Source organism: Eumetopias jubatus, unplaced genomic scaffold (genome assembly GCF_037043125.1).
Source record: "Eumetopias jubatus isolate StellerSeaLion01/CBP00866 unplaced genomic scaffold, mEumJub1_p1.0 scaffold_2, whole genome shotgun sequence".
NCBI classification, from domain to species: Eukaryota; Metazoa; Chordata; class Mammalia; order Carnivora; family Otariidae; genus Eumetopias; species Eumetopias jubatus.
Window position 1 is genome coordinate 200,601,136 of NW_028274808.1, and position 26,169 is coordinate 200,627,304.

General features: G+C 43.3%; 1 protein-coding gene across 3 annotated transcripts in view; it reads right to left on the reverse strand.

The window, feature by feature from the left end:
- ADD1 (adducin 1) overlaps nucleotides 1-26,169 on the reverse strand; it is a 91,500-nt gene that overhangs the window by 14,835 nt on the left and 50,496 nt on the right. For all 3 annotated transcript variants that reach the window (XM_088021248.1, XM_088021250.1, XM_088021249.1), the window contains 7 exons: nucleotides 23,962-24,124; nucleotides 14,515-14,666; nucleotides 7,627-7,707; nucleotides 7,174-7,323; nucleotides 5,206-5,349; nucleotides 5,001-5,099; nucleotides 4,099-4,275 (listed from right to left, as the gene is read on the reverse strand). In XM_088021248.1, the coding sequence (XP_087877374.1) occupies nucleotides 4,099-4,275; nucleotides 5,001-5,099; nucleotides 5,206-5,349; nucleotides 7,174-7,323; nucleotides 7,627-7,707; nucleotides 14,515-14,666; nucleotides 23,962-24,124 (966 nt within the window). The remainder of the gene's footprint in view (nucleotides 1-4,098; nucleotides 4,276-5,000; nucleotides 5,100-5,205; nucleotides 5,350-7,173; nucleotides 7,324-7,626; nucleotides 7,708-14,514; nucleotides 14,667-23,961; nucleotides 24,125-26,169) is intronic.

Here is a 26,169-nt window from a genome sequence, read left to right on the forward strand (position 1 = left end):
CCCCATGCTTGTGTTCCCTCTCTTGCTGTGTCTCTCTCTGTCAAATAAATAAATACAATCTTTAAAAAATTTAAAAAATAAAGGCTCCACACCCAATGTGGGGCCTGAACGCACAACCCTGAGGTCAAGGGTCTCATCCTCTACCTACTGAGCCAGCCAGGCGCCCGGTGCTGCTGTCTTTTGACCTGGGAACTGGTTATACAGTGTGCTCAGTTTCAGAAAGTTAACAAACTGAACAATGAAACAGGGCTGACTTACTGCCGGCTACAGTACAGGCTGTATTAATCAACCTACTTAATTTTTTGTTTACTTTTTAAGATAAAAGTTTAGATACTGTGACAATCTTTGGGGAAGGCCAAACAAGTATCCTCGTGACAACTGGTTCCTGGAAAAATTGCTTTACCTTTGACTGTAACAATGTTCGAGTTCAATCTTCCACTCTGCCTCATAACCACTCACTAGGGCTTTAGGATACGGGCCCCGCTAGTTCATGCCTCTGTAACACACTCTAATAGCACCAAGCCCACGTGCTGGACAGACGTGTGTTCTCTCCAAGGCAAGGATGACGTCTTACTCATCCCTCCTATCCACTGCTTAGCATCTGGTGGGTGTGGCATACAGACTTTATGATGACACCCCCCCCATGGTCCCCACCCACTGTAAGGCCCTCCCTCCTGGAGCACGGGCAGGACCTGACTTGCTTCCAACCAGCGGAACGTGGCAAAGATGATTGGATGCATTACTTAAGAGTGTAGCACCCATCTTTTTTTTTTTTTTAAAGATTTATTTCAGAGAGAGAGCGCACAAAAGCGCCTGAGCGGGAGGGGCAGAGGGAGAGGAAGAGAGAATCTCAAGCAGACTCTGTGCCAAGTGCACAGACTGACATGGGACTCAATCTCACAACCCTGAGATTGTGACCTGAACTAAAACCAAGGGTCAGGAGCTTAACTGACTACACCACTCAGGCATCCCACGAGTGTAACACCCATCTTGAGAGAGTCTCTCTGACCACTGCTGGCTTTAAAGAACCAAGCTGCCAGGAATCCTACAGCTGTAAGAAAATGAATCCTGCCCACAATCTCAGGGAGCTTGGAAGCGGATTCTCCCCCATCCAGCCTTCTGATTACAATCCAGTCCTGGCCAACATTCTGACTGCAGCCTTCCTTGTGAGACCCTAAGCCAAGAATCTGGGTCAGCCGGCTCCTGACCCACACCTGCATGTCTGGACCAAGTCATTCACAGCCATGAAGAACAGTGAATGATAGGAGAATCAGGGGCTGGTCATATAAGAGGGATCACGGTGCCCTGACTGCCAAGGTGCTTTGGAATCCTTCACATTTCTCCCAATTCAGGAATTTGCTCCCCTTTGGGTGCTCCTTTTCTTTCGGAGGCCACCTTCATTACCAATCATTCCTTTACTACATTAAAAAAAGGGTGGTAATAATCCCTAAATGTAGTTGTCGGTGGCTGTGGGTTTTCCCCACCACTACCCTCAGGAAGACAGGTGAATGTCTACACTGCAGTCTTTCCACTGCTGAGCATGCCCTGCTGAGGAACAATAAAAGATAACAGCTCCGTCGTAAAAAGGCTATCTTCAGAAAAATACCGTTCTTATTCATTCAAGCTTCCACTTGCTTAGGAAGACTTTTGAGTCCTCTCCATGACTCCAGGATAAACCACCAGAACTTCACAAAATTTTATCCTGAGAGGGTAGGATTTCTTATTCTTCCCCTTTAAATGCTATAATGCCAAAATCAGAGGCAATCCTCAGGCCTCAGAACTGCTACAGGGCTTGGCTTATAGTTAAACATACAGATTTCTTCCTTCTTTGAGAAGCTGGAATTACATCTTGATTTTCCTGGGAAGCAATTTAGCACTTCTTCTAACTCTACGTTAAAATACTTCCTACAGTAGGAGAATCTTCAACTATTATCTACCCTACTCAATTATGGGCAAACGTACATGGTTAATCAGAATGCTACATTAAAATGTGGACCATAATCATAATTACTATTTCTTATACACTACACAGCCTTCTCATATCAAAAATGACAATCATCAGGACACCTGAGACACTCAGTTGGTTAAGTGTCTGCCTTCAGCGCAGGTCATGACCTGAGCTGCAGTGTCCTGCATCAGGCTCCCTGCTCAGTGGGGAGCCTGCTTCTCCCTCTGCCTGCCACTCCCCCTGCTTGTGCGCACGCTGTCAAATAAATAAATAAATAAATAAATAAATAAATAAATAAATAAAATCTTTTTTTAAAAATGACAATAATGACCATGCACAGTAAGGACACTGAATGCCACACCCTTGTAACGAGCACTTCACTATTCATCTTTCATCCTTTCTCTCCCTCCTCTAGGAAATTAGAGTTATTGCCTAATTCTGGCTTCTCTCCACCTTCAAGAAGGCACTGAGCACACAAGATGTGGTGGGCTGGTGTTCTCAATTCTTAGTCCTCTTTCCTGTTCCCTGCCTGACTTAAAGGTCACGGAGCAGTGAGACATCAGAGTGCCTGACAGGAGGAGAAAAGAAGCCACCGCAGTGCTCCTTGCCTCACCAGGCCCCCCGGGGGAACCTGCCACCCAAGGATGACACCTGAGCCACCACTGCCCCCTGCTACCTAAGGGCAGCTGCTTCCTCCATCTCCTTAGCACGCGCCGTCCCTAGCCCTGCTTCCCGCGACCAGTCCCAGCCTGTGCCCCATCCCCACCTCCGCAGCCCTCATCGCGCTCTGTCAGAACCCAGACTCCAGATGCCCCGCTGCACCTGGGGTTGTGTGTCCCTCTCTCCGGCTGGGTCATGCATTCCTGTCCTCTTAGTGGCTACAGGCTCAAGAGCAGATGGTCGGTTAATGCAACCCATCCTTACTGGGCCAGTGAATTCAGAAGTTATGGAAGATTCCGCTCTCTCTGTTCCTTCCTCACTAACAAACAAATCCAGCCCCTGAGGACCCCTGGCACCCCCGGAATCAGATATTCTTTTCGTTCCAAAATCTTTGAGAAAGTTCAGCTTCCTGCCTCCTGAAGTCACCTACCCCATCCGTTACCTGGTCCAACCGTCAGGACGCTCTCCTGTTAGGCTGGAACGTGCCCCACAGGCCCTGGTGCCGCCGTCGACAGCGCCCAGCACAGCCATGGCAACACACAGGGACTCCAGCCTTCCTAAGGCCCCTCGCTCCTGTGCTCCTGGGACAGGTCCTCGTGTCTCCACCACCTCATGTCATTTGGCAAGAGGATGGACTCTCTCGAACCCCATCTAAACAGTGTGACACGGCAGCGGGCACAGGGCCCAAGGTCTCTGGAGCACAGAATCATTTGTCTCATGATGCCTTGTTCTGAATATCTGAAGAACCTACCCACACCAGGAAGGCACAGCCGCACCCCTCACCCCTCGGAGGTGTCTTCAGTCGCAGTCACCTTCCTTGTCCCAACTCAGCCTACGACAATTTTACCTGCTCTTTGAGGTCATTTCCAAGAGACATCCATGTAAGTTTCCTCCCTGATCCTTCCCAAAGGATGAGGTCCCTCACTGAACCGTCTAACACAGACCACATCCTGCTGGGTACCATCCGAATAGCCCCGGTATCCTGAAAACACCACGGCCCCAGCTTCCGTGCAGTGCTGGGCTCTGTGGCCCTGCGGTACGGAGGAGGGGGTCTCCCACACAGTGAATCAGCAGCAAATGTCTGTGGAACACAGCAATCGGGCCCCATGTAGCTAGAACTTACTGTTAAAACAAAAAGCCAAACACTTGGCTAGCTGATAAGAAGCCCCCCCCACCACCGGCCCGTGGGAGGACGGGTGCCGTACTGACTGCTACCCCGGGGGCGACCTAGCCGCACCCAAGCAGAGCACGCTGCAGTCCCCACACCGTCCAAAGGCGATCCCTCTCAAACAACAAAGGAACACAAGAAACCCTCCCCTCTGTATTTTATCGTGACTTAGGAGTTCAATTGCCCTGGTACTTCTTCATGATTTTTGAGGGTGAAAGCATTCAGATACCACAGGAAGACAGCAATTTCACTTGCCATAAAAACACCAGGCTGCTGCTTTCAGAACAAAAGCCTCATTGTCAGGTGGTAACAATGTTCTTACCAGATTATCGAGCATCCGCATGAGGGCTTCAAACTCCTGCTCGCCAATCTGCCACTTGGGAGGTGAGCTGGCGCCCTCCCCAGCCGGGGACCCCGGGGAGCGGGGTTTGGCTTTGTACTTGTCAGGGTCCAGGAGGACTAGGTTGTCCGGCCCTCCTGCACTGGCCAGAGTTCGAACCTTTTCCAAAACAAGCAAATAGTACAGTTTGAGTTCCTTACTGAAGGCAAGAGAATCAGGTCAGAGGATGACAAAAGATTACTCAAACAGAAATGTAGTGCTCAGAGGAAACCAAGTCATCAGAGTGTGAGAATAAAAAATGGAGGGTGGACAGAGACAGACTACCCACACACAAGGTCATCTTCAGAAGCTCTTCTTTAGCAAAACAAAGATACTGGGCACTCATGCTTGGAGGAGAAACGGGGAAACAATGTCCTTTTTAAGGCTGTATGAAAGGAGCCTGGGGACTGCAGTGCTGCCCAGATGGAAGTCAAGGTACCAGTGGGGAGAGCACAGACTTGGGGTTGAACAGAGCTGGCTCAGTGGCGCCTGGGCAAGTCTCTCCCTCTCGTGTACCTGCTTCTCCACGGATAGCACCACGACGGGCAAATGAAATAACATGTAAATAAAGCATCTGATAAGGGCTGGCACACACTAGCACTCCATAAATAGTGGTGACTTCTGTATTTAAATAACAAAAAACTAGAAATGAAAAGCCCAGTAATCATTCACCAACTTAAATCAGTGAAATGGCATTTGCTCTGGGCAATTTCCAAATCTACTAGCTCATATTGGGCAGAGAGATTATGCAAAGACTCATTCCTACAAAACAAGTATCAAAAATCTACAAGAACCCTGCAAACGCCCAAATAAGCCACAGCCTGCAGAGAGCGGCCACCGCCTACCTGGATCTCACACGCGACCACCAGGTTATGGATATAGTAGAAGGCCTCCTCAACGCTCCCTCCGACCGACACGAGCCCGTGATTCCGGAGAATAAGAACCTGCGGAGAAACACAAAAGCTTGAGGGAGCTAGGCCAGAAGATAGCTACTTTGACTTTTTTCTTCTTTCCTCTAGAATTTAAATACCAGATTAGATGCTTACTGACCTTGCTTTTAGGCCCCAAGTTTTTCTGAATTAATACTTTTTCCTCCTCCTCAACCAGAATCCCATGATAATCATGGTAAGCCACTTCTCCAAGGGAAAGTGCCTCTGGGGAGATTGGCAAGAGGCCACATTTCATCGCAGAGACCTAGAAAACAAGCAGTCACCATGAATGAAGGCAAACTGACAGTGATACATTGATGACGTGGTAAACGCTTTCCTCAAAGAAATAAAAAGGGGAACATATTTTATTTTGTTCTCTTCTCAGATAAATGAACCTATGAACTTAAGATGAACTTCTGGGGCTTACTACCAATGTACACTTAAAAATCAAAGGCATCACGACGCTGGGAGAGCCTCAAAAGAAATTCCACATCTTTCTGGACTTCTCCCACACTGATCGTAATGCTGTATGAGCTCAGGCTTCCTGGCAAGATGAGCCCGGGCCCTACTGCGAGGAGAGACAAGGGCTCCCTCTGACTGAGCCATGACCTGCAAAGAGGGGGTCTGGACATGCTGTAAGGTTCTGACGCACTTGTCATCTCGGGTTGTAGGGGAGACCGAAAACTGGAATGTAGATAAAAGCCAATTTCTGAAGTTCAGAATAATTATGCTGTCTAATTTATCTTCTATTGCAACAAAACAATCTTAAGTGTTCATCTAGGCCTTAGGTTTCCTTAACGTTCCCAAACAGACTTTGGAACGTGCTAATTTTGAAGGTTTTTCTACCTAGACTAACAGGCTCCAAAGATTCCAACAGTATCCACACAAAAGTTCATCTAAAAGACACCACCATGAAAAAGGCAACACCACATCTAATCCCACTCACAGCATCAGCCTTCCCAGGAGAAGAACCTTCCAAGTGAAGTGATTCGGTATGTTTTAAAACAAATTACACAGTAAGCTGTTTGTAACCATTTTCTCAAAGATACCTCTAACGGTTCATTAAAATGCATGGACTTTTTGTGGCTGGAAGAGCACGCATTTTTTTAGAAAAAATTTTCAGAAAATGATAGCTCTAATAAAACTCTTATGTTGATATCTAGAACCACATATTCAAAGTAAAATAAATAAGCCAGATAGATCTAACATTCATCAAAACAATCTAATACGCATGACACTGAAACATCAAGATAGGTGAAAATTCAGCATTACTGATTCCATGAGGTTATGTGTGGTACAAATGAATAAGCCCAGAAAGTCATTAAAGTACATAACTGGTGACAAAAAACCAATTCTGGATAGTTGTAGTACCAACAACTGGAATGGGCATGTTGATGCTGGGAGGTCTGGCCTATGGGCACCAGAAGGGCCCGGGCTGGGGTGGGCTCTGGGGAAGCTCCGGGCTTGGAGGCCAGGTCTCCTAATAGCCTACGAGGTCTGTGCCTTCATCGTGCAACAGCCGCGCCTCCTCTCCGTCCTACCATGATCCAGCCCGGGCGTCTGCTGGCTCCAGGCAGCCATCCAGGGGCTTCTAGGCCTCAACCTCCCCCTCTAACACCTGGCTCTTCCCCAGGGACCATCAGCAGGCCCAGGTCTCCTGCACCCCGCTAGCACTTCCCTGAGCCCACAGCACCCTCCCCCAGCAGCCTGTCTGGGCCCCCCCTCCCCACCCTCTTCACAGACAGGGTGTCCGCTTCTGGCCCTCCCTCTGCAACTCCCAGTGGTCTTCCACACACTGAAGTCTGACCTCCCCCCTCCCCCTCAACACGCTCCGAGTTTCTGGTTTCTGTTAAGTCTCATGGACACTTTCAGATTCACACAGGTTTTCCAAAACTAGAGAGTGTATGGACCCCTTAAAAGAAAAAAAAATTCTTTTAAGAAAGTCAAACTTAGTAAAAGACCTTTTTTACTCCAACAAAATTAGGCTTATTGACTTGTTGCCTCAAGAGAGCACAACTGAGAGGAAATGTGAAGTGCCTTTCGCTAAACAGCTTCAAACTCTGGGTCGCTACCCGAGCAGCGCACTCACCGCGGCCCCTGCTGGTGTGTGGATGTGCACCACACACTTCACATCTGGTCGCGCAGCATAAATGGCAGAATGTAACACAAAGCCAGCCTGATTTACGCCCAGATTAGTACTTCCACGATCTACTACATCTCCTTGTATATTGATTTTAACCTGAAAATAAGCAAATAAAAATTTAAAATGTCAAGAGGATTTCCCATCCAAGTACTAACCAGGCCCGACCCTGCTTAGCTTCTGAGGATTTCAAATGACCCTTCCTAGAAATTATTTAAACCAAAGTTTAAAGTTTTTATAAGTAATTCTAAAGCTTTTTTTTCCTCTGAGTTTATCACACAAAACATAAACTTCTTCCTCTTTCTTAGGTTCTACATGTCTCGTGGGATTAAAAGGTGTTTAATTATTAATCGACTATGACCTAAACATATGTGATGTCCAGGAGGAAAAGGATATTCTTACCAAACTGGATGCAGTCACTTCACTATAGAGAAGTCCAAAGGGAACAATGAGGAAATGTTCCTGCTCGGAGCTCACTCTGGTCTGTAAGGAAAATTGCTGAGTCAGCTCAAAAATCCAACTGAAATTATTTGCATCTCTATCCATCCACAAACTCACAGGTTTGCTGTGCGCATTCTGTGAGCTATGTGGGAAAGCCTGTAAGTACGGTGTCTCTCATGGAACTAGGAGATACCAGAAGCTTTCATCATTACACTGTAGTAAACTTCTCAGGTACATAAGTGCATCTTGGTCGCATTCATGACAATTGACTTTATAAAGAAGAAACCTGGTGGCTACCAAGCCAGTACCACATGCAGAAAGGCGCCACTCCTCAGGCGTATCATAGTGAAAACCAAAACTTACTTTTGTCAAAATGGACTTTGTCTTTAGTGCTCAAAACCTACAGGCTAGTGAACAATCCTAACAACAGAGGGCTCTTCCTTACAGCCCGATGGATTTCAAAGTCTCAACAACACCACATCATCGTGCCCCTGGTCGGTCTGCTCCCTCCTCGAAAGCTTTCTTTCCACAATTCATTCAGTACCAGTGTGGCACATGCTACGTACCTGTGTTAGATGCTAGTAATACCACAGGAAAAAAGAGTCCTGCCCTCCAAAAAGTCATTTTAGCTTTTATGATGATTTTGGGAGACTCAAATGATTTCCCAAAGCCATCACACTGGAACGTGTTCACTGCTGGGCTAAGAACTCCAACGGCGATGAGGCAGGTGGAGTGTAGCGTTCGTGGGAAAGGACTTCCGGTGTTTAGCCCAACTTCCTAACCAGTGTAGTGACTTCTGTAGTGGCCTGAACAGAAGCACACACACGGTCTGCTGGGGCAGGTGTCATGATGGGCTCACCACGTCCTCACTTGGCCTCCTCGTTTCTTCATTCAGCAAACAGCTACTGACCACCAACTCCATCACAGGGGCTGGGGTGCAGATGGAAACAAAGCTAGAGACCTGGTCATCAAATGTTCTCTCTCATACTGAGCAGAAATCTGTCTCCCTGAGTTTCCCATCACTCTTTCTAGTATGCAACACAGAACAAACCCAACCCCCCACTTCTACAATTTAGTTCTCAGATACCTGAAACTACCCATCCTCCTCATGTCACCGTCGTGCTAAACTCACTTGACTCCCAAAGTATAGCATAATTCCAATCCATGATCACGTAAGACCTTAGTTAGAATCCTAGCTCTGCTAAATATGGGCTAGGTTGCTTTGGGACCCCGGGTTCCTGGTCTCCTTACCCTTAAAGAGGGGATGATAAGAGCTCGTACTCACAATACAGCTCTCAGTAAGTGGCATCTCCACACGAGAACTAGTGGTAGTAGGAGCAGCATGAATGAATGAATGAACCTGTTCTAAATCCACCTCCATGACATCCACTCTCTGTAAATCCCCATTTCCCCGTTCTCTGTTCTCCTGGTTGTTTCAAAAATGCACATGTGATTTCCACCTTTCCTGAAAATATTTTCCCATTAATGGTGAGTTAGCAAGGCTTATTTCTAAAGTCAGTTCTTATAGTTTAAAAAGTGTGCATCTTTTTAACTATCTAAAACAAAACTATACAATTGTCCCAACTACCAAACTGGGTCAAAACAGAAAACAAGGCATTCCTTTGTTTTTTTATCGGCTGGAATGAAAAATAAGGTTGGAAATAAGGAAAAAAATCAAATGTCAGATATTTTTACTTACTTTAACAGCTTCTCGCAACAAAGTATAAAGAGTGTTTAGAGGATACATGTACAATTTAAATATAATAATAAATCAAACACCCTCTAGTATCTCAGAAGCTCGTCTCTTCCCTCATTCCCCAGAAGTAACCATTATCCTGAATTATGTGTTAAGCATCTTCTTCCCTGACCTTACAGTTTTACCTAATACATACTCATCCCAAAGCCGTATCTTGTTTAATTTTTATCTGCTTATGAACTTCAAATAATTGGAATCATACTGTACTTCTCAGTGACCTTTCTTTCTCAACACTATTTCTGAGATTCCTCCACATTATGATATGCATGGCTATCCTTTATTCATGGTCACTGATGCACGGCATCCACTGGATGAATATACAACGAATGTGTCCATTCTTCTGTCAATGCCCATGGCTCCTGTTTTGCTACTAAACACAATGCTTCTGTGAACGCTCTTGTACCTGTCTCCTAGTTTACATGGTCAGGTTTTTCAGGGACACTAAATTATCTCCCAAAGGGCCTAATTAAATATATACTCCTGCCAGTAGATGTTATCTCCGTGCTTCTACTGCCATCTTCTTTAAAAATTAAAATCTAAAAAGACAAACAAACAAAAAAAAAAAACAAAAAAAAATTTAAAATCTAGGGGTGCCTGGGTGGCTCAGTCGGTTGAGTGTCTGGCTCTTGCTTTCGGCTCGGGTCATGATCTCGGGGTCCTGGGATCAAGCCCCAAGTCGGGCTCTCTGCTCAGCAGGCAGTCTGCTTCTCCCTCTCCCTCTGCCCCTCCCCCTGCTCGTGCTCTCTCTCTCTTGCTCTCTCGAATAAATCTTTTTTTTTTTTAAAGATTTTATTTATTTGAGAGAGAGAGAATGAGAGACAGAGAGCACGAGAGGGGGGAGGGTCAGAGGGAGAAGCAGACTCCCCGCCGAGCAGGGAGCCCGATGTGGGACTCGATCCCGGGACTCCGGGATCATGACCCGAGCTGAAGGCAGTTGCTTAACCAACTGAGCCACCCAGGCGCCCTCAAATAAATCTTAAAAAAAAAAAGAGCCTAGCAAATCTACACATTTTAATGGAAAAAGCTTAAAATATACTCGTGAGTTGGATGCTTAACCAAGTGACCCACTCAGGCACCCCAGCACTTTGTCCTTTTTTGCTTCAGACTCAGAAAATTGTATATTTTAAGGAGAGGTCATGATCTCAGGGTTGTGAGATCGAACCCGCACCTGGCCCCATGCTGGGTGTGAAGCCTGCTTGAGATTCCCTCTTTCTCTCTCCTTCTGCCCCTCCCCAACCCCGCATGCACTGGCACACACTCTCCCTCTAAAATAAATAGCAGCAATGTCCACAATAGCCAAACTGTGGAAAGAGCTGAGAAGCCCTTCAACAGGCGAATGGATAAAGAAGATGTGGTCCATATCTACAACGGAATATTACTCAGCCATCAGAAAGGATGAATACCCAACTTTTACATCAACATGGATGGAACTGGAGGGGATTATGCTAAGTGAAATAAGTCAAGCAGAGAAAGTCAATTATCATATGGTTTCACTTATTTGTGGAACATAAGGAATAGCACAGAGGACATTAGGAGAAGGAAGGGAAAAATGAAGGGGGGGAATTGGAGGGAGAGATGAACCATGAGAGACTATGGACTTTGAGAAACAAACTGAGGGTTCTAGAGGGGAGGGGGGAGGGGGATGGGTTAGCCTGGTGATGGGTATTAGGGAGGGCATGTACTGCATGGAGCACTGGGTGTTATACGCAAACAATGAATCCTGGAACCCTACATCAAAAACTAATGATGATTATGGTGATTAACATAATAAAATTTAAAAATAAATCTTTAAAAAATAAAAGCAAAAGTACAAAACATAGGTGTGAAATAAGAGCAGAAGATATCTGCAAGTAAATTTCCAACGGGCTGGTGCTACCCTCACTTTGAATCTTCCTGCACACCTGATGCCCCTTGTCTGTCCACAAGGACTGAGCACTCATGCAGCAGATTTTAAGATCACTCCCTGAAAACCAAAGACACCCAACACAGCATCTCTGGCAAAGATCTATACCACGTCCTGGAAGCACAGCACACTGGCCACAAAGGTGGGCTCCAGACCTCCTCCCTCGAGGCTTAGCACTCCCCGGAGCCCACACTGGAGCTGAACCTAGCACCACTGCCGCCAAGAGGCATTTAGAGACGGAAAGGCCTCAGCACCAGCTAAGCACCACCACGAGGAAAAGTCCAGCTCATGTGCTGACTGGGCCACCCTGGCTTCTGACACCCGCCAAAGCTTCTCAAAACCTGATGCAATCTTAAGACAGAGATCTAATTCAGACAATCATTTCCAATCCTCTAATGTCTGCTAGCATTCTTAACTCCCTTCAGCAGAAAATCCCTAGGCCCTCTTTCAAAGAAAGGGCACAATGACCTGTTAGCACTTTTTGGTTGCATTGACAAATACTGTTAATATTTCTTTTCTGTTAAGAGTTTATTATATATAATAACATTTAGATTGTAAAACAAAAAATGAATGCCATAAAGAGTTAAAAAAAAAAAAACTTCCTTCCTCAAAGATTCTCTAGTTCACAAGACACAGGAAATATTTTTGTGCTTCAGTATCTTTTTTACTCAGTATTAAAAGCCACACAGATCATCTACAAAAGAGTGAGCATTTAACTAATGTTTTAATTTTGCCAAGTCCTAAATAAAGGGGGTGGTGGGTGGGAAAAGCAATTTCAGTTTAGACTTATTTAAACAGCACTCATTGAGGGACCTGGTAAACAGCATTTTAAAACCCCCAAAGAAGGTGAAGCTGTTAGTAAAGCCAAGGATGACATTTCTGATTATAGATGTAATATTTTCATGGGACAAATTTTTAGCCAACCACTGAGCATTAAATTTCTACAGAGAGCACTGTGTCAGGTAGGATCAGTCACAGGTGCCAGCAATTTTCACGCACGCCCCAGGAACAGAACTGGCACCTCTGGCAGGCTAAGTGGACCCTCTGACCAAGCACCACAAGGCACCATGGAGTTCTCGTTCAGTATTTTTACTGAGGCCAGATTTCGGTTCGTTGTGTGCCTATAAGAGGCACCCTTCACAGACTCAATATTCCTGTGAGTGGAGATGGATGGCAGACAAGCAAATGGAAAGTATGGATGATGGTAACTGCTTTGGGGGAAATGAAGCAGGTGTGCTGGGGTGGAGGTAACATCCTACAGGCCCGACAGTGTGGATACGACAGGGCCAGGTTTGCATTTTGAAAAGCGAACTTTAACAGCAACATGAGGAAGAGACAGAGGGGAGGGTTCTCTGGCAAAGATCCATACCACGCCCCGGAAGCACAGCGCACTGGCCACAAAGGTGGGCTCCAGACCTCCTACTGGAGGCTTAGCACTCCCTGCAGTCTACAATGGAGCGAACCTAGCACCACTACCAGTCCATGTGTGAAAATCACCTACGTGTGTGCTGGGTATGGAGAAAACGGTCAAACAATCTAAATGGCTGTTCACATCAGTGGCCCCAAGGGAGGTGAAAGTACCGGCAAGACTGACTTCTATAGACATCCGTGGGAGGGACACTTACTACTAGAAGTAGGCACTATGTTAATAATTTGAAATGTCCAATAACAAATTCAATGAAGAAACAGAGACTGGAACAAATGTAAAAGTCAGAGAAAGAGGTTACCTCTACAGAAGAGCAGAGAAGAAAACAGAAACCTGACAAGGCATTAGGAATCAAAGAAGGCAAGAGGGGGTGAAACTCCAACTGGGAAACAAAGTTTGGCTTCAGGTGGGAAAGAGGTGGTCAGGCACTCCCATATGCTGTGACACGCTGTGCTCATCTGCTAGGAGAACAGAGGTCAGGAGTTTCATGGACAGTAGAAAGAGTAGAGAAACACTAGTGAGCTTCTAAGTGAGACGTCCTACAGTGCCAAGCAGCATTGGGGGTCCATTTGAAATTGGGGCTGCAGTCTGAGGAGAAAGCCAACAGGCTGTGTCGAGTCTCCCTGCAGCAGGGTCTGGTGCTCAGAGGCAGGGAGGGATAGCACAGAATTGTCAAGGAGTGTCACGGACAGGATGCACCAAGCTGGACCAAATGGAGGAAATATGGGCCAGTGGCTTGGGATGTAGAAAGGAAGAGCCACAAAGGCAGGACTTGTCTCACGCAATGATAGAACCCCAGAGTTAGAACAACGCTTGGTACAGAATCAATATTTACAGCTGACACCCAATAAATATTTACTGCAAAAAGAAAACGGAAGTCCTGATAATGTTAAAAATAGCTAAAACTACAGGAGCTAAAGAAAAAACTATGAGAAATAGAAGACTTGGGTCAGAACAGGAAAGAAAACATCTTCATTCTTGGGTTTTTAGGCATAAAAAGAATTTCAGGAACTGCCTGTACACTAGCTCCCCCGTATCCGTGGAAGAGACATTCCAAGATCTCCAATGGATGCCTGAAACCACAGACATACCGACAATTCTACCAAACCAAACATACAGGTTTTCACCTATGCATACATACCTGTGATAAAGTCTAATTTACGAATGAGGCACAGCAAGAGATTAACAACAGTAACGAATGAATAATAAACTAGAATAAGTATAACAATACACTGCAATGAAAGTTGTGTGAATATGGTCTCTCTCTCTCTCTCTCTCTCTCAAAATGTCTTACTGCCCTGTGCTCACCCTTCTTCTTGTGATGATATGAGGTGATCAAACGCCCCTGTGAGGAGATGCAGGAGGTGAGAGACGTGGGCGTGTGATGCAGCGAAAGGCTACTACTGACCTTCTGACGATACACTAGAAAGAAGGCCACGTGCTTCTAGACTGGCCGACTGCATGTTTAACTGAAGCTGCAGAAAGCGAAACACCAGGTAACAGGGGACCACTATACTTTGGTAAACACTCATTTATTAGGTTAGCATGCAAGAAAAGAGTTTTAAAGAACTACTGTCCTCATAATTTTTTATTCAAACTACGTAATTCTCAGATTATTATACTCTGCAGTCAGGAATGAGAAAGAAGGTGTTCCAAGATTTACTTCAGCTCAGTCAACTCCCCTCTCTTACTAAACGGGAAAAGGTGGTGCTAGACACGTAATATTCCATTTATCACTCAGTTACTACCCCATTTAATACTCACTGTGATATGATTGTAGATAAGCTGAGACCATCCAAAGAGATCTGCCAGCCGGTAAAAGGCTGCCAACTTACACCTCAATAATTTCTCCCCTTTGTCATAGGCGATCGAATCAGATCCTCTCAGGTCATTCACAGGGGTCACCATACCAAGACCTGAAATAGAAGAGAAACAAACTCAAACACTTACTACTTCTTATGAAACTTAAAACAAGTAATAATAATTCTGAGATATTAATCTTCCACACCAGGCCATGAAGTCTCAAAAACTTCAGACTATTTCATAAAGATCATGTTCCCCAACATAAATACAATTAAGCTAGAAATCAGGAACGGTAGCAAAATTTGTGGTATGCAACAAAGCAATGCTTAGAAGAAAACTTCTAGTAGTAAACATATATATTAGAAGAGTTTTTTAAAAAATGATCTACATTTCACCTTATGAAACTAAAAAAAAAAGAAAACTAAATCCAAAAATAATAAAAAAAAAAAAAGAATAAGAAGGATAAAAAGAGGTATCAATCAAACAGAAGAATAACAGAGGTGGGGCGCCTGGACGGTGCTGCCGGTTAGGCATCAGACTCTTGGTTTAGGCTCAGGTCATGATCTCAGGGACATGGGATACAGCCCGCACCGGGCTCCACGCTCAGGGGGTCTGCTGGAGATTCTCTTTCCCTCTCCCTCTGCCCACCCCCCCCCACACACTTGCTCATGTTCTCTCTCTCTCTCAAAAATAAATAAATCTTTAAAAAAGGAAAAAGAACAGAAGAAAATGGATTTAATCTTGAGAAGATAAAAAACAAAATAATGAAATAAAAAGAAATGAAACATGAGGGGCGCCTGGGTGGCTCAGTCGTTAAGCGTCTGCCTTCGGCTCAGGTCGTGGTCCTGGGGTGCTGGGATCAAGCCCCACATCCAGCTCCCTGCTCCGCGGGAAGCCTGCTTCTCCCTTTCCCACCCCCGCCCCCAACTTGTGTTCCCTCTCTCACTGTCTCTCTCCCTCTGTCAAAATAAATAAAATCTTAAAAAAAAAAAAAGAAATGAAACATGAAATGAAATAAAACAAAATAAAATACACTTCTAGGCAGACTCAACAAAAGACGGCAGAGGTAGAAGTCACCAGTATGAAGCAATGGAGAGGGGACATCACTACATATCCTACAGACATTAAAAGAATATTAACAGGATAATATGAACTATATCAGAAAATGTTTTAACTTGCACAAAACAGACAAAATCCTAGAAAGACACAAGCTACCAAAGCTCACTCCAGAAGAAACAGACATCCTGAATAGCCCTCTTTCCATTAAGCTGAATTTGCAGTTAAAAATGTTTCCATAAAGAAAACTCCCTGCCCGAATGCAAGCTGCGGCAACCACTCTGGAAAACAGTATGGAGGTTCCTCAAAAAGGTGAATGTAGAGCTACCATACGATCCAGCAATTGCACTACTGGGTATTTACCACAAAGATACAAATGTAGGGATCCGAAGGGGTACGTGCACCCTGATGTTTATAGCAGCAATGTCCACAATAGCCAAACTGTGAAAAGAGCCAAGATGTCCATCGACAGATGAATGGATAAAGAAGATGTGGTATATATACACCATGGAATATTATGCAGCCATAAAAAGGAATGAGATCTTGCCATTTGCAACGACATGGATGGAACTGGGGGTGTTATGCTGAGTGAAATAAGTCAATCAGAGAAAGACATGTATCATATGACCTCACTGATATGAGGAATTCTTAATCTCAGGAAACACACTGAGGGTTGCTGGAGTGGTGGGGGGTGGGAGGGATGGGGTGGCTGGGTGATGGACACTGGGGAGGGTATGTGCTATGGTGAGCACTGTGAATTGTGCAAGACTGTTGAATCACAGATCTGTACTCTGAAACAAATAAGAAAAGAAAAGAGAAAAGAAAGAAAGAAAGAAAAAAAAGAGAAAAAAAAAGAAAGAAAGAAAAAAAAGAAAACAAAAAAGAAAAAAAAGAAGATAGCAGGAGGGGAAGAATGAAGGGGAGTAAATCGGAGGGGGAGACGAACCATGAGAGACGATGGACTCTGAAAAACAAACTGAGGGTTCTAGAGGGGAGGGGGTGGGGGGATGGGTTAGCCTGGTGATGGGTATTAAAGAGGGCACATTCTGCATGGAGCACTGGGTGTTATGCACAAACAATGACTCATGGAACACTACATCAAAAACTAATGATGTAATGTATGGTGATTAACATAACAATAAAAAAATTTAAAGAAAAAGAAAACTCCCTGCCCAGGTGCTTGGGTGGCTCAGTGAGTAAAGTGTCCCACTCTTGATTTCAGCTCAGGCTGTGATCTTGGGGTTGTGGGATCGAGCCCCACATGGGGCTCTGTGCTCAGGATAGAGTCTGCTTGGTATTCTTTCCCCCTCCCTCACCCTCCCCCCTCAGCCTCTCTCCCCTCTCCAGGAGCTCCCTCACTCTAAAATAAATAAATAAATAAAATCTTTTCTAAGAAAAAGAAAACTCCAGGCCCAGGTGACATCAGCGTGAATTCTGCCACACGTTTAAGTAAAAAATAATACCAATTCTATACAAACTCTTCTCAAAAAGTTCTACACAAATTCTTCCAGAAACATGTTCAAATCCACCCTATTAGGCCCAACATTACCTTATCAAAACCATACAAAGACATTATGTTGCATGACATCACAAGAAAAAACAGACCAGTATCTCTCATGAACAGAGACTAAAAATTACTTAACAAAATTTTAGCAAATAGTCCAGCAATAAATAGAATAACACATCATGATAGGAGTAAGAGGGGATTATCTCAGGCTACAAAATTGGTTCAGCATTCAAAAAGCAATAAATATAATTCACTATATTGAACTAAAAAAGAAAAACCATGGGATCATTTTAATAGATACAGGAAGAGAATTTCACAAAATTCAACATCCATTTAGGATAAAACCTCTCCACAAATTAGGAATAGAAGGTAATGTCCTCAACTTGATAAGGGACATCTACAAAAACCCTACCACTAACATGATGATGAAAGACTGAATGTTTTTCTCCCAAAATCAGGAAGTAGGCAAGGATGTATACTCTGGCATTCTTATTGAATACTACACTGGGGATTCTCACCCATGCAATAAGGCAAGAAAAAGGAAAACAAACAAGCAAAAACATACATACAGGAAAGGAAGGGGAAAAAAAAGTATTTGCATGACTCCTCATTACATGTTGCTAGATTTGAATCTTTCCTTGTTAATTATAAACTATCTTAAGCATACAGAAAAATATAGAGAATAATATAAAAACCACCTATTATCTTGATTTAACATAGGTCAACCACCTACTTTAGATCTTTAATTCTTAAAAATTGCTTTTTAGAAGAGTTTCAGAAGATGGTAGCAGTGACAGTATAGTTTTTGAATCTTACTAAATCTCTATCCCAGCCCTACACAAAAAAATTAGCTAGACCAACTAAGATATCAAAGCCAAAAACCTAAGGATGATATCTACAACACTAGGTAATAAGGTAGACCCACGAAACTGAAAATATAATTGGGTAGGATTGATATAGACAGAGTGTAGGACATCAGCATCTCTGTAGGAGGAAGCAGAGGGAATCATGGGCCATTTGCCAAACTCCCAAAAGAACCATCAGGAACTTACTACAAAGCTCAGAGGGCCAATTTGAGAACAGCAGCTGAAACCAAGAGTTCTGCACACTTAAATCCTTAAAAATTATCTAAACTAGCCATTTAAAATTGATTTTCAGGACAAAGTCTCACACTAAGAAATTTGTGGTAATTAGGAACCAAACCGACTAGCACAGAACTATAAAGAAAACAGGCGAAGAGTCCAGATAAAAGCAAGGAAGGGGAACAGAACGCAATTGCTTCGATAAACTGCCATATTTTGTAGCACCTCACAAAAACAACAGAAGAGGGGGCGCCTGGGTGGCTCAGTTGGTTAAGCGACTGCCTTCGGCTCGGGTCATGATCCTGGAGTCCCGGGATCGAGTCCCGCATCGGGCTCCCTGCTCAGCAGGGAGTCTGCTTCTCCCTCTGACCCTCTTCCCTCTCGTGCTATCTTTCATTCTCTCTCTCTCAAATAAATAAATAAAATCTTTAAAAAAAAAAAAAAAAACAACAGAAGAGGGAGCTCTAGAGCCATGACATTAGAAAAGCTTTCCTGAACCAGAATCCTCCAAGAAAACTAATTTCACGTAATAATGAACAGAAAGGGGTGCCTGGGTGGCTCAGTCGTTAAGCATCTGCCTCCGGCTCAGGTCATGATCCCAGGGTCCTGGCACTGAGCTCCACCACTGGGCTCCGTGCTCAGTGGGCAGTCTGCTTGTCCTTCACCCTCTCCTTCTGCCCCTCTCTCCCCGTTTGTGCTCTCTCTCTAAAATAAATAAATAAAACTCTTTAAAAAAAGAACAGAAAAATATCATGATCAAATACCATACAAAAATTATTTCAAGAAAAAAGAACAGAATCACATCCCTACAGATAGAAAGACATGTCCACAAAACAGATGAAAACTATAACCTGTTATTTCATAACATGGTAAAGAAAGGTATTAAGAAAATAATAAAAGATAGGGAAAAACATTTAATATAATTGGAAAAACTCAGAAATGAGGGCTAGAACATAAAAGGAATTAGATATAAATGAAAATATAATTTTAAAAATAAATACTAAACTCAAAGTAGGAGAAAAGAATGTGAAAAGGAGAATTTTTTTTAAATCATAAAGAAATGAAGCAATAAACTGAACTTGAGAACAAGCGACAGTTAAAGACAAAGAAACTCCAACACGCACACAACAGCGTTAGGGCAGTAGGAAACAAAGGGGGGCAGGATAAACACTAAAAGCCAATTCAATGTTGCTATAACACAAAAGATCTGGAAGAGCATGTCATCTGAGAAAATTAACCAGGATGACTGATGCTAAGACATATTCTGGTAAAACTGCTGGTCTCTAAAGAAAAAGCAAAGTACTCTGAACATCCAGGAAAAGAGACCAAGTCACCTACATGGAAAGATTATCTTCAATTTTAATAGCAATGCTTTGAGCCAGAAGAAAATTAATTATCTATTTAAAATACATAAAATAGGAAATGTGAGTCCAGGGTCTAACTAACCAAACCAAATTCACATTGCCACATAAAGGCCACAGCATGCAAGAACTCAGAGTATTGTTTCCACAAGCATTTACTGAGAAGGCTACAAAAGGCACTTCAGACAACCAAAATGACTAGGAGTGCACTGATACGAGGATGGTGCTGAGCATTAAATATATATTTATTACAGAATGAAATTATTAATTATAATACTAAATGAGTGTTATAAGAGGGAGGTCATATTGTGTAATGGTTATATGCTCTGACAACATATAATGTAACTATTTTCAATCATGAAGAGAGAACACATTATTGGTAGAGTATTGCTACTGTGTGTGATGTACGGGAAAAACAAATGAGTGATTATGTAATATTCTGGTTTTGTTATATTCCCGTTGTCCTTAAAAACCAGAACTCTTATTGTGGAAGAGAGGAATGTAAATGTTAGAAGAGATCAGGTAAAAACCCCTTAGTACTGAATTTTAATTGGAATTATGAGTATAATTCCACTATATACTTAAAATTCCAATGTGCCAACAATACGCCATATAATTCACAAGGTAATATATTTCCTAGTTCTATCCACTAAAAAGGCCTAGAAAGAATGACTAACCCAGTAGCAATGAGTATTCCCTAGTACCCAGACTAATTTCCATTTCCCACAAAAACAAATAAAGATTTCTTTTTGAAATGGCCGATTCCAGACCTGGGGCAGGAAATATACTCAATGACAGCCTAGAACATCTCTTCACAGGGGATGGCTTGGAAAGTCAAAGACTAGTAGGCTCAGGAGTCAACTTGGAGGGACTTCCACTGATCAGAAAGGATAACTGAACACATTAAATATACTGAAATCTATGAGTCCAAAATAATACTAAAAAATAATAATTGGTCATCTTAGAAACAATGACAGGAAACCAACTTATTTTGAAAAGGGTATATATATAAACCGTACCACTGGGTAACCAAAAAAAGTTGAGAGGAAGCTCCTTTTCTTGTGTGCATACCTGATTTTTTTTTAAGGTTTTATTTATTTGAAAAAGAGAGGGAAAGCAAGAGAGAGAGAGTGCACACTAGCGGGGGAGGGGCAGAGGGAGAGGAGAAACGGGCTCCCTGCTCAGCTGGGAGGTTCCCCTCGAACATGCAATGAGTGATAGGGAAGGGGGTGGCCCCTTTCCAGCTATGCCCCATTTCCAGGGAAGTTTCTCTTTATAGAAATATTCTAGTTAATAAATACAAAGGAGGAACGACAGCATTAAAACATCACCATCTTGGACCCTTTATTAAGTTAATGGACCTACATATTGAGCATCAATGGCTGCTAAGAATGCAAAAAGAACAACCAGACTATGTACCTACTGACAGAACACAGAACCACCTACAAAGAGGCTTTGCCAAAAAACTGAATCCAAACACAATCAAGCATCTAGATCCAACTACCAACTTACTGTAAATACAGAAGACAAAAGAACGTATTAGCAGTACCATGGAGATGGAATCAGCAAAATTCAGACCATAGCAAATTCTACAGGTCAACAAACCCATTTTATTTTTTTTTAAAGATTTTATTTATTTTTTTGTCAGAGAGATAGAGAAAGAACACAAGCAGGGGGAGCGGCAGGCAGAGGGAGAAGCAGGCTCCCCGCTGAGCAAGGAGCCCAAAGCAGGACTTGATCCCAGGACTCTGGGATCATGACCTGAGCTGAAGGCAGACATTTAATCGACTAAGCCACCCAGGAGTCCCTCTTTATTTTTTTTTTTAAGATTTATTTATTTATTTGAGAGACAGAGAGAGAGAGAGAGAGAGACAGCAAGTGTGAGAGGGGGGAGGGGCAGAGGGAGAGAGAGTCCCAAGCATCTCCTCACTGAGCAAGGAGCCCGATGATGCCGGGCTCAATCTCACAGTTCTGAGATCATGACCTGAGCCGAAATCAAGAGTCGAACATTCAACTGACCTAGCCACCCAGGCACTCCTCCTCCTTACACATTAACTTTAAAGAAAAAGGGTTTGGAGCGCCTGGGTGGCTTACTCGGTTTGGCCTTGGACTCTAGGCTTCAGCTCAGGTCATGATCTCCGGGTGGTGAGACTCAGCCCTACATTAGGCTCTGTGCTCAGCAGGGAGTCTGCTTGAGATTCTCTCCCTCCTCCTCCCTCTCCCTCCTCCTCCCTCTGCCTTTCCCCCTGCCCCCACATGCGTACCCGCCCCTCTCTAAAAATAAATAAATGTTAAAAAAAAAAAAAAGAGAAGAGAAAATGTAAGGAGGGAAAAAAAAGAGAGATAAAGGGTTAAACTGTGGCCTGGAAAAGGCTAAAGAGATAGTACTAAAAAAAGACAAAAACTAAACCCTAATATTTAGGGATGACCATTTGGGTAACAAAACCATGAAGAAAAGCAAGGCAGTAGTTACAAGTCAAGATGGAGGTTCCTGGGATGCCTAGCTGGTTCAGTTGGTGCAACGTGTAACTCTTGATCTCCAGGTTGTGAGTTTGAACCCTACGTTGGGTGTAGAGATTACTTAAAAATAAAATTAATGGATCTACGTATTGTGTATCAATGGCTGCTAACAACGCCTGGGTGGCTCAGTCCATTAAGCATCTGACTTCAGCTCAGGTGATGATCTCACAGTCCTGGGATCGAGCCCCGCATTGTCGGGCTCCCTGCTCAGTGGGGAGCCTGCTTCTCCCTCTGCCCCTCCACCTGCTCATGCTCTCTCTCTAATAAATAAATAAAATCTATTAAAAATAAATAAATTTGGGGCGCCTGGGTGGCTCAGTCGGTTACGTGTCCGCCTTCGGCACAGGTCATGATCCCGGGGTCCCCGCTCAGCAGGAAGCCTGCTTCTCCCTCTCCCACTCCCCCTGGTTGTGCGCCCTCTCACAGTGTCTCCTTCTGTCAAATGAATAAAGAAAATCTTTTTTAAAAAATAAATAAAAATAAAAAATAAATTTTTAAAGTAAAATAAAATCTTTTAAAAAGATAGCATTTCCTTCCGAGAGGATGATAGGGGAGAAGCAAGCAATCAATACCCTTAATTTCTTTCTTAACCTGGGTGGGAGTTATGAAGGTGTACACCTTAATATCATTGGCAAGTTACATATCATTTGTTCTATGCCATCTATATATATTTTACAACAAAGGTTGTAATAATTTGTTTTTAAAATTTGTATCTTGAAGAAACATACTATTAGATATAATTAAAATTAGATATCTTCCTCTTTTTTTGGTGTGGCATTACTGCCATAAAATTTCCTTTTCTCTAATTAGAAGACAATATGCAAGTGAATACATTACATCATCCTGTTATCTAATTCATACAAAACAGCACTGGAATCCATTAAGAATCGTGTGACCATAAGAAAACCTGATTACAGTTTGACTTGAGAGTAAAAGTTTGAGCTAGTAAATGAAACGTTATTCTTCATCACTTGCTGGACATTAACAATGCATCACTCTGGTGGGTCTCAGTCAACTTCTAAGAATACCATGGAACTGACAGGGAAATAGCAAATGCCTGGTGACCTAACAGAAACCACTGGCATATGCTGGCCCATCAGAAGCTGACTATCCAACTGCAACTGTCAGATATCAGTCCAGGACACAGTACACAGTAGGTCAGAGCGGCTACCCTGGGTTCACCCTGTCATGTTAACATTTACAAATTCAACAGCCATGGCAAAGCTCCTCCACCTCTGCACAGCTAACCATTATCTGCTCATGTTCACCCATCCAACATTCTCCCCCCGGCTTGCTTTTGGAAATTCTATGTTTCTCACCCACTTGCAAGCAGCAGTAAGGAATGGTAGACAGATGCTGGCCTGGCTGAAATAAGTACAGGCAAAATTAATGTGCTACTCCACAAGCACTGTTTCTGATTAATTTTAGTTCACAAAGGGTCTGAGAAGCCATACAAAAAGTCATCGGCCTGAGAAAAAACAGTCTTGTTGGCTCATAAAAAAGGGAGCCATCTCGGCGCGTCTGGCTCAGTGGGTGAAGCGTCGGCCTCCGGCTCAGGTCATGATCCCAGGGTCCCGGGATCAAGTCCCGTGTCGGGCTCCCTGCTCAGCAGGAAGTTGCTTCTCTCGCTCCCTCTCTCCCTCTGTGCGCATGCTCTCTCTCTCTCAAATAAAATCTTTAAGAAAAAATAAAAAATTTTTAAAAAGGGAGCCCTCTACACTGAAGACATTTTCAGACTTACAGCCTTTCACTATAACTAAACATTAATTTTCAAAAAACTCAATTCTATGTATTACAATGTAAACTATCTATTTCACACGAGAACAGGAAATGTAAGCCTACAAAATGACGGAATGTATACACAGAGTCAGGAACTACTCACTCATGTTCAAGGCCGCCATCCCCCCTTGTGGAGCTGCGGGATAGACGTTCGGTACGTTCGCGGTCATGAAGTCTGCGATTTGCTGTAGTGCCAACAGGCCTGTGGGGTTCTTCCCCTTCTTAAATTGTTCCTGTATCATTGATTCCAACTCTTCACAGAAAGCCTAATAAAAGGCAAATTAAAACAGTGAGATGCTACTTCCCCTCCACGCCTTGGGAAGACAGAGGTAACTATCACACAGACTGCCTTTTTGTTTGTTTTCATCCAGGGCTAGAAAAGTAAATGGATATTCTCATATATTACTACTTGGAGCATCAACTGCTACATTATTTCTAGAAAGTAATGTAAACAATACAAAAGCTTAAAAATCTGAACAGTCATTCTATCGCTAATGATCTTTCCGAAAGAAATAATCAGGGATATGTTAAAAGATGAATTCATATGGATGTTCATTCCAGCAGGACTGACAAAAGGGAAAGCAGGTAACAGTCGACATATGAAACTGTGGAAAACTGATTACACACACACGGATCCACCTTACGATGGAATTCTATGCACACGGTCAACATGAAAGGCTGAGAAAAACTAAATGACATAAAATTGCTCTTAATATATTTTTGATTGTGAAATGGTTCGAAATCAACAGAATCAGTGTTTTGTAAGAGTGAATACGTATCTAAACATAGAAGACTAAAGTAAATACATCCAAATGTTCACTATAATTATCTTAGTGATGGAATTATTAGCAATTTTCATGTTCTTTTCTTCAAAATAGTTTTTTTAAAATAGATTCTCTTAGTTACTTTTTAAAAGTTGAAAAAGAGATCCTAAAACAATCATCCTTTATCAAATAATCCCAATTTTTTTAAAAAGATCCTAAATTAGGCAAAAGGATTAAGTTGGGTTGATGGTAATTTAATATAAAGTCACTACTGAAACAACAGAAGTTAATTTATAGCTTTGCTTTCCCAAACCGCATGGAAGTAATTTTTCACATATCCTATAAAGAAATATCTTACCAAATAAATACTATTTAATATGAAAGTGTGAGCTCACTGAATGAACGTCCACATCTAATTATAAACACTCTGAGGGTTTCTGGATGATTCTATATTAAACTGCTAAGTTTTTCACTGCTTGAATGAAAAGCTGAAAAGATATAATGCCCAGGGACAGTCCAAGCATAGCTATCACTTGTAGGAAGCAACACACGTATAACATTTAATACAATGGTGTAAAAGAACGTAAGGAACGAGAGCTGCCGGAGGAGCCCATTTACCATATGACAAATGTCACAGATCATTATTCTGTGGGAGTCAAGGAGGGAGGAGAAAGATGACAGGGGCTTTGACTGCCAAGAAGAAGTCAATCAACAAAACAGTTACTCAGCCATCTTTGTTACCAACACCAAAGGCAATGATACAGACAGATATGCAGACACAGGATAAAGGGGTACAGACAGATGCAGAGAGCCCCACTGAAGGTCAAAGAGCACGCTGGGCACACAGGATGCAACAGTTGCATAAAACGAGCCCCATCCTCACGGGCCCTCAATCTGAAAAATCAAACCATCTATTTCCACGGTTTCCAAATCTACAGATGCACCTATGGGAAGCTCAATTTAACATGCATGTACCATGTATGTACACCACACCACAACTCAGCACACGTACGTAAGTATGAGGTGCTGTTCTAGGCACCAAAGACACACGCAGCTAGAAAAAATGGTCCTTGCCGTCACAGAACGTAAAGCTTAGCATGTAACACGCAAAAAGAAAACCAGGGTGCAAGAAGCCCTCCGTATCCACAGCATCCCTGACGACCTACATGTGCTGAGTAAGGAGCTGAGTATAGCAGTGGCCACTGAGCGTCTGGAGCCACCGGCCAGTGACCCTGCGTGCTACCTTGATGCCAACTCCCGATGGCTCAACAGCCACACCCTCATCTCTCAGCGAACTGCCTGCCTCGCCTCCAATGACCCTGTCCTTCAACTCACCCGGGCATCCCACGTGCATGAGCATGTCCTGGACATGCTCTTGCCTAGTAAACTGTGCCCCAAGCATGGGTTCCCCAAATACCCCCTCCTAGCATCCAGCTCACGATTTCTTCAACTCCATCGTGACCCCAACACCTGTCCACCATCCCTTACCTTATCTGCGTCCTGACCTCCCTCACCCAGCTTAAAGCCTTGGTTTAACATTATAATCA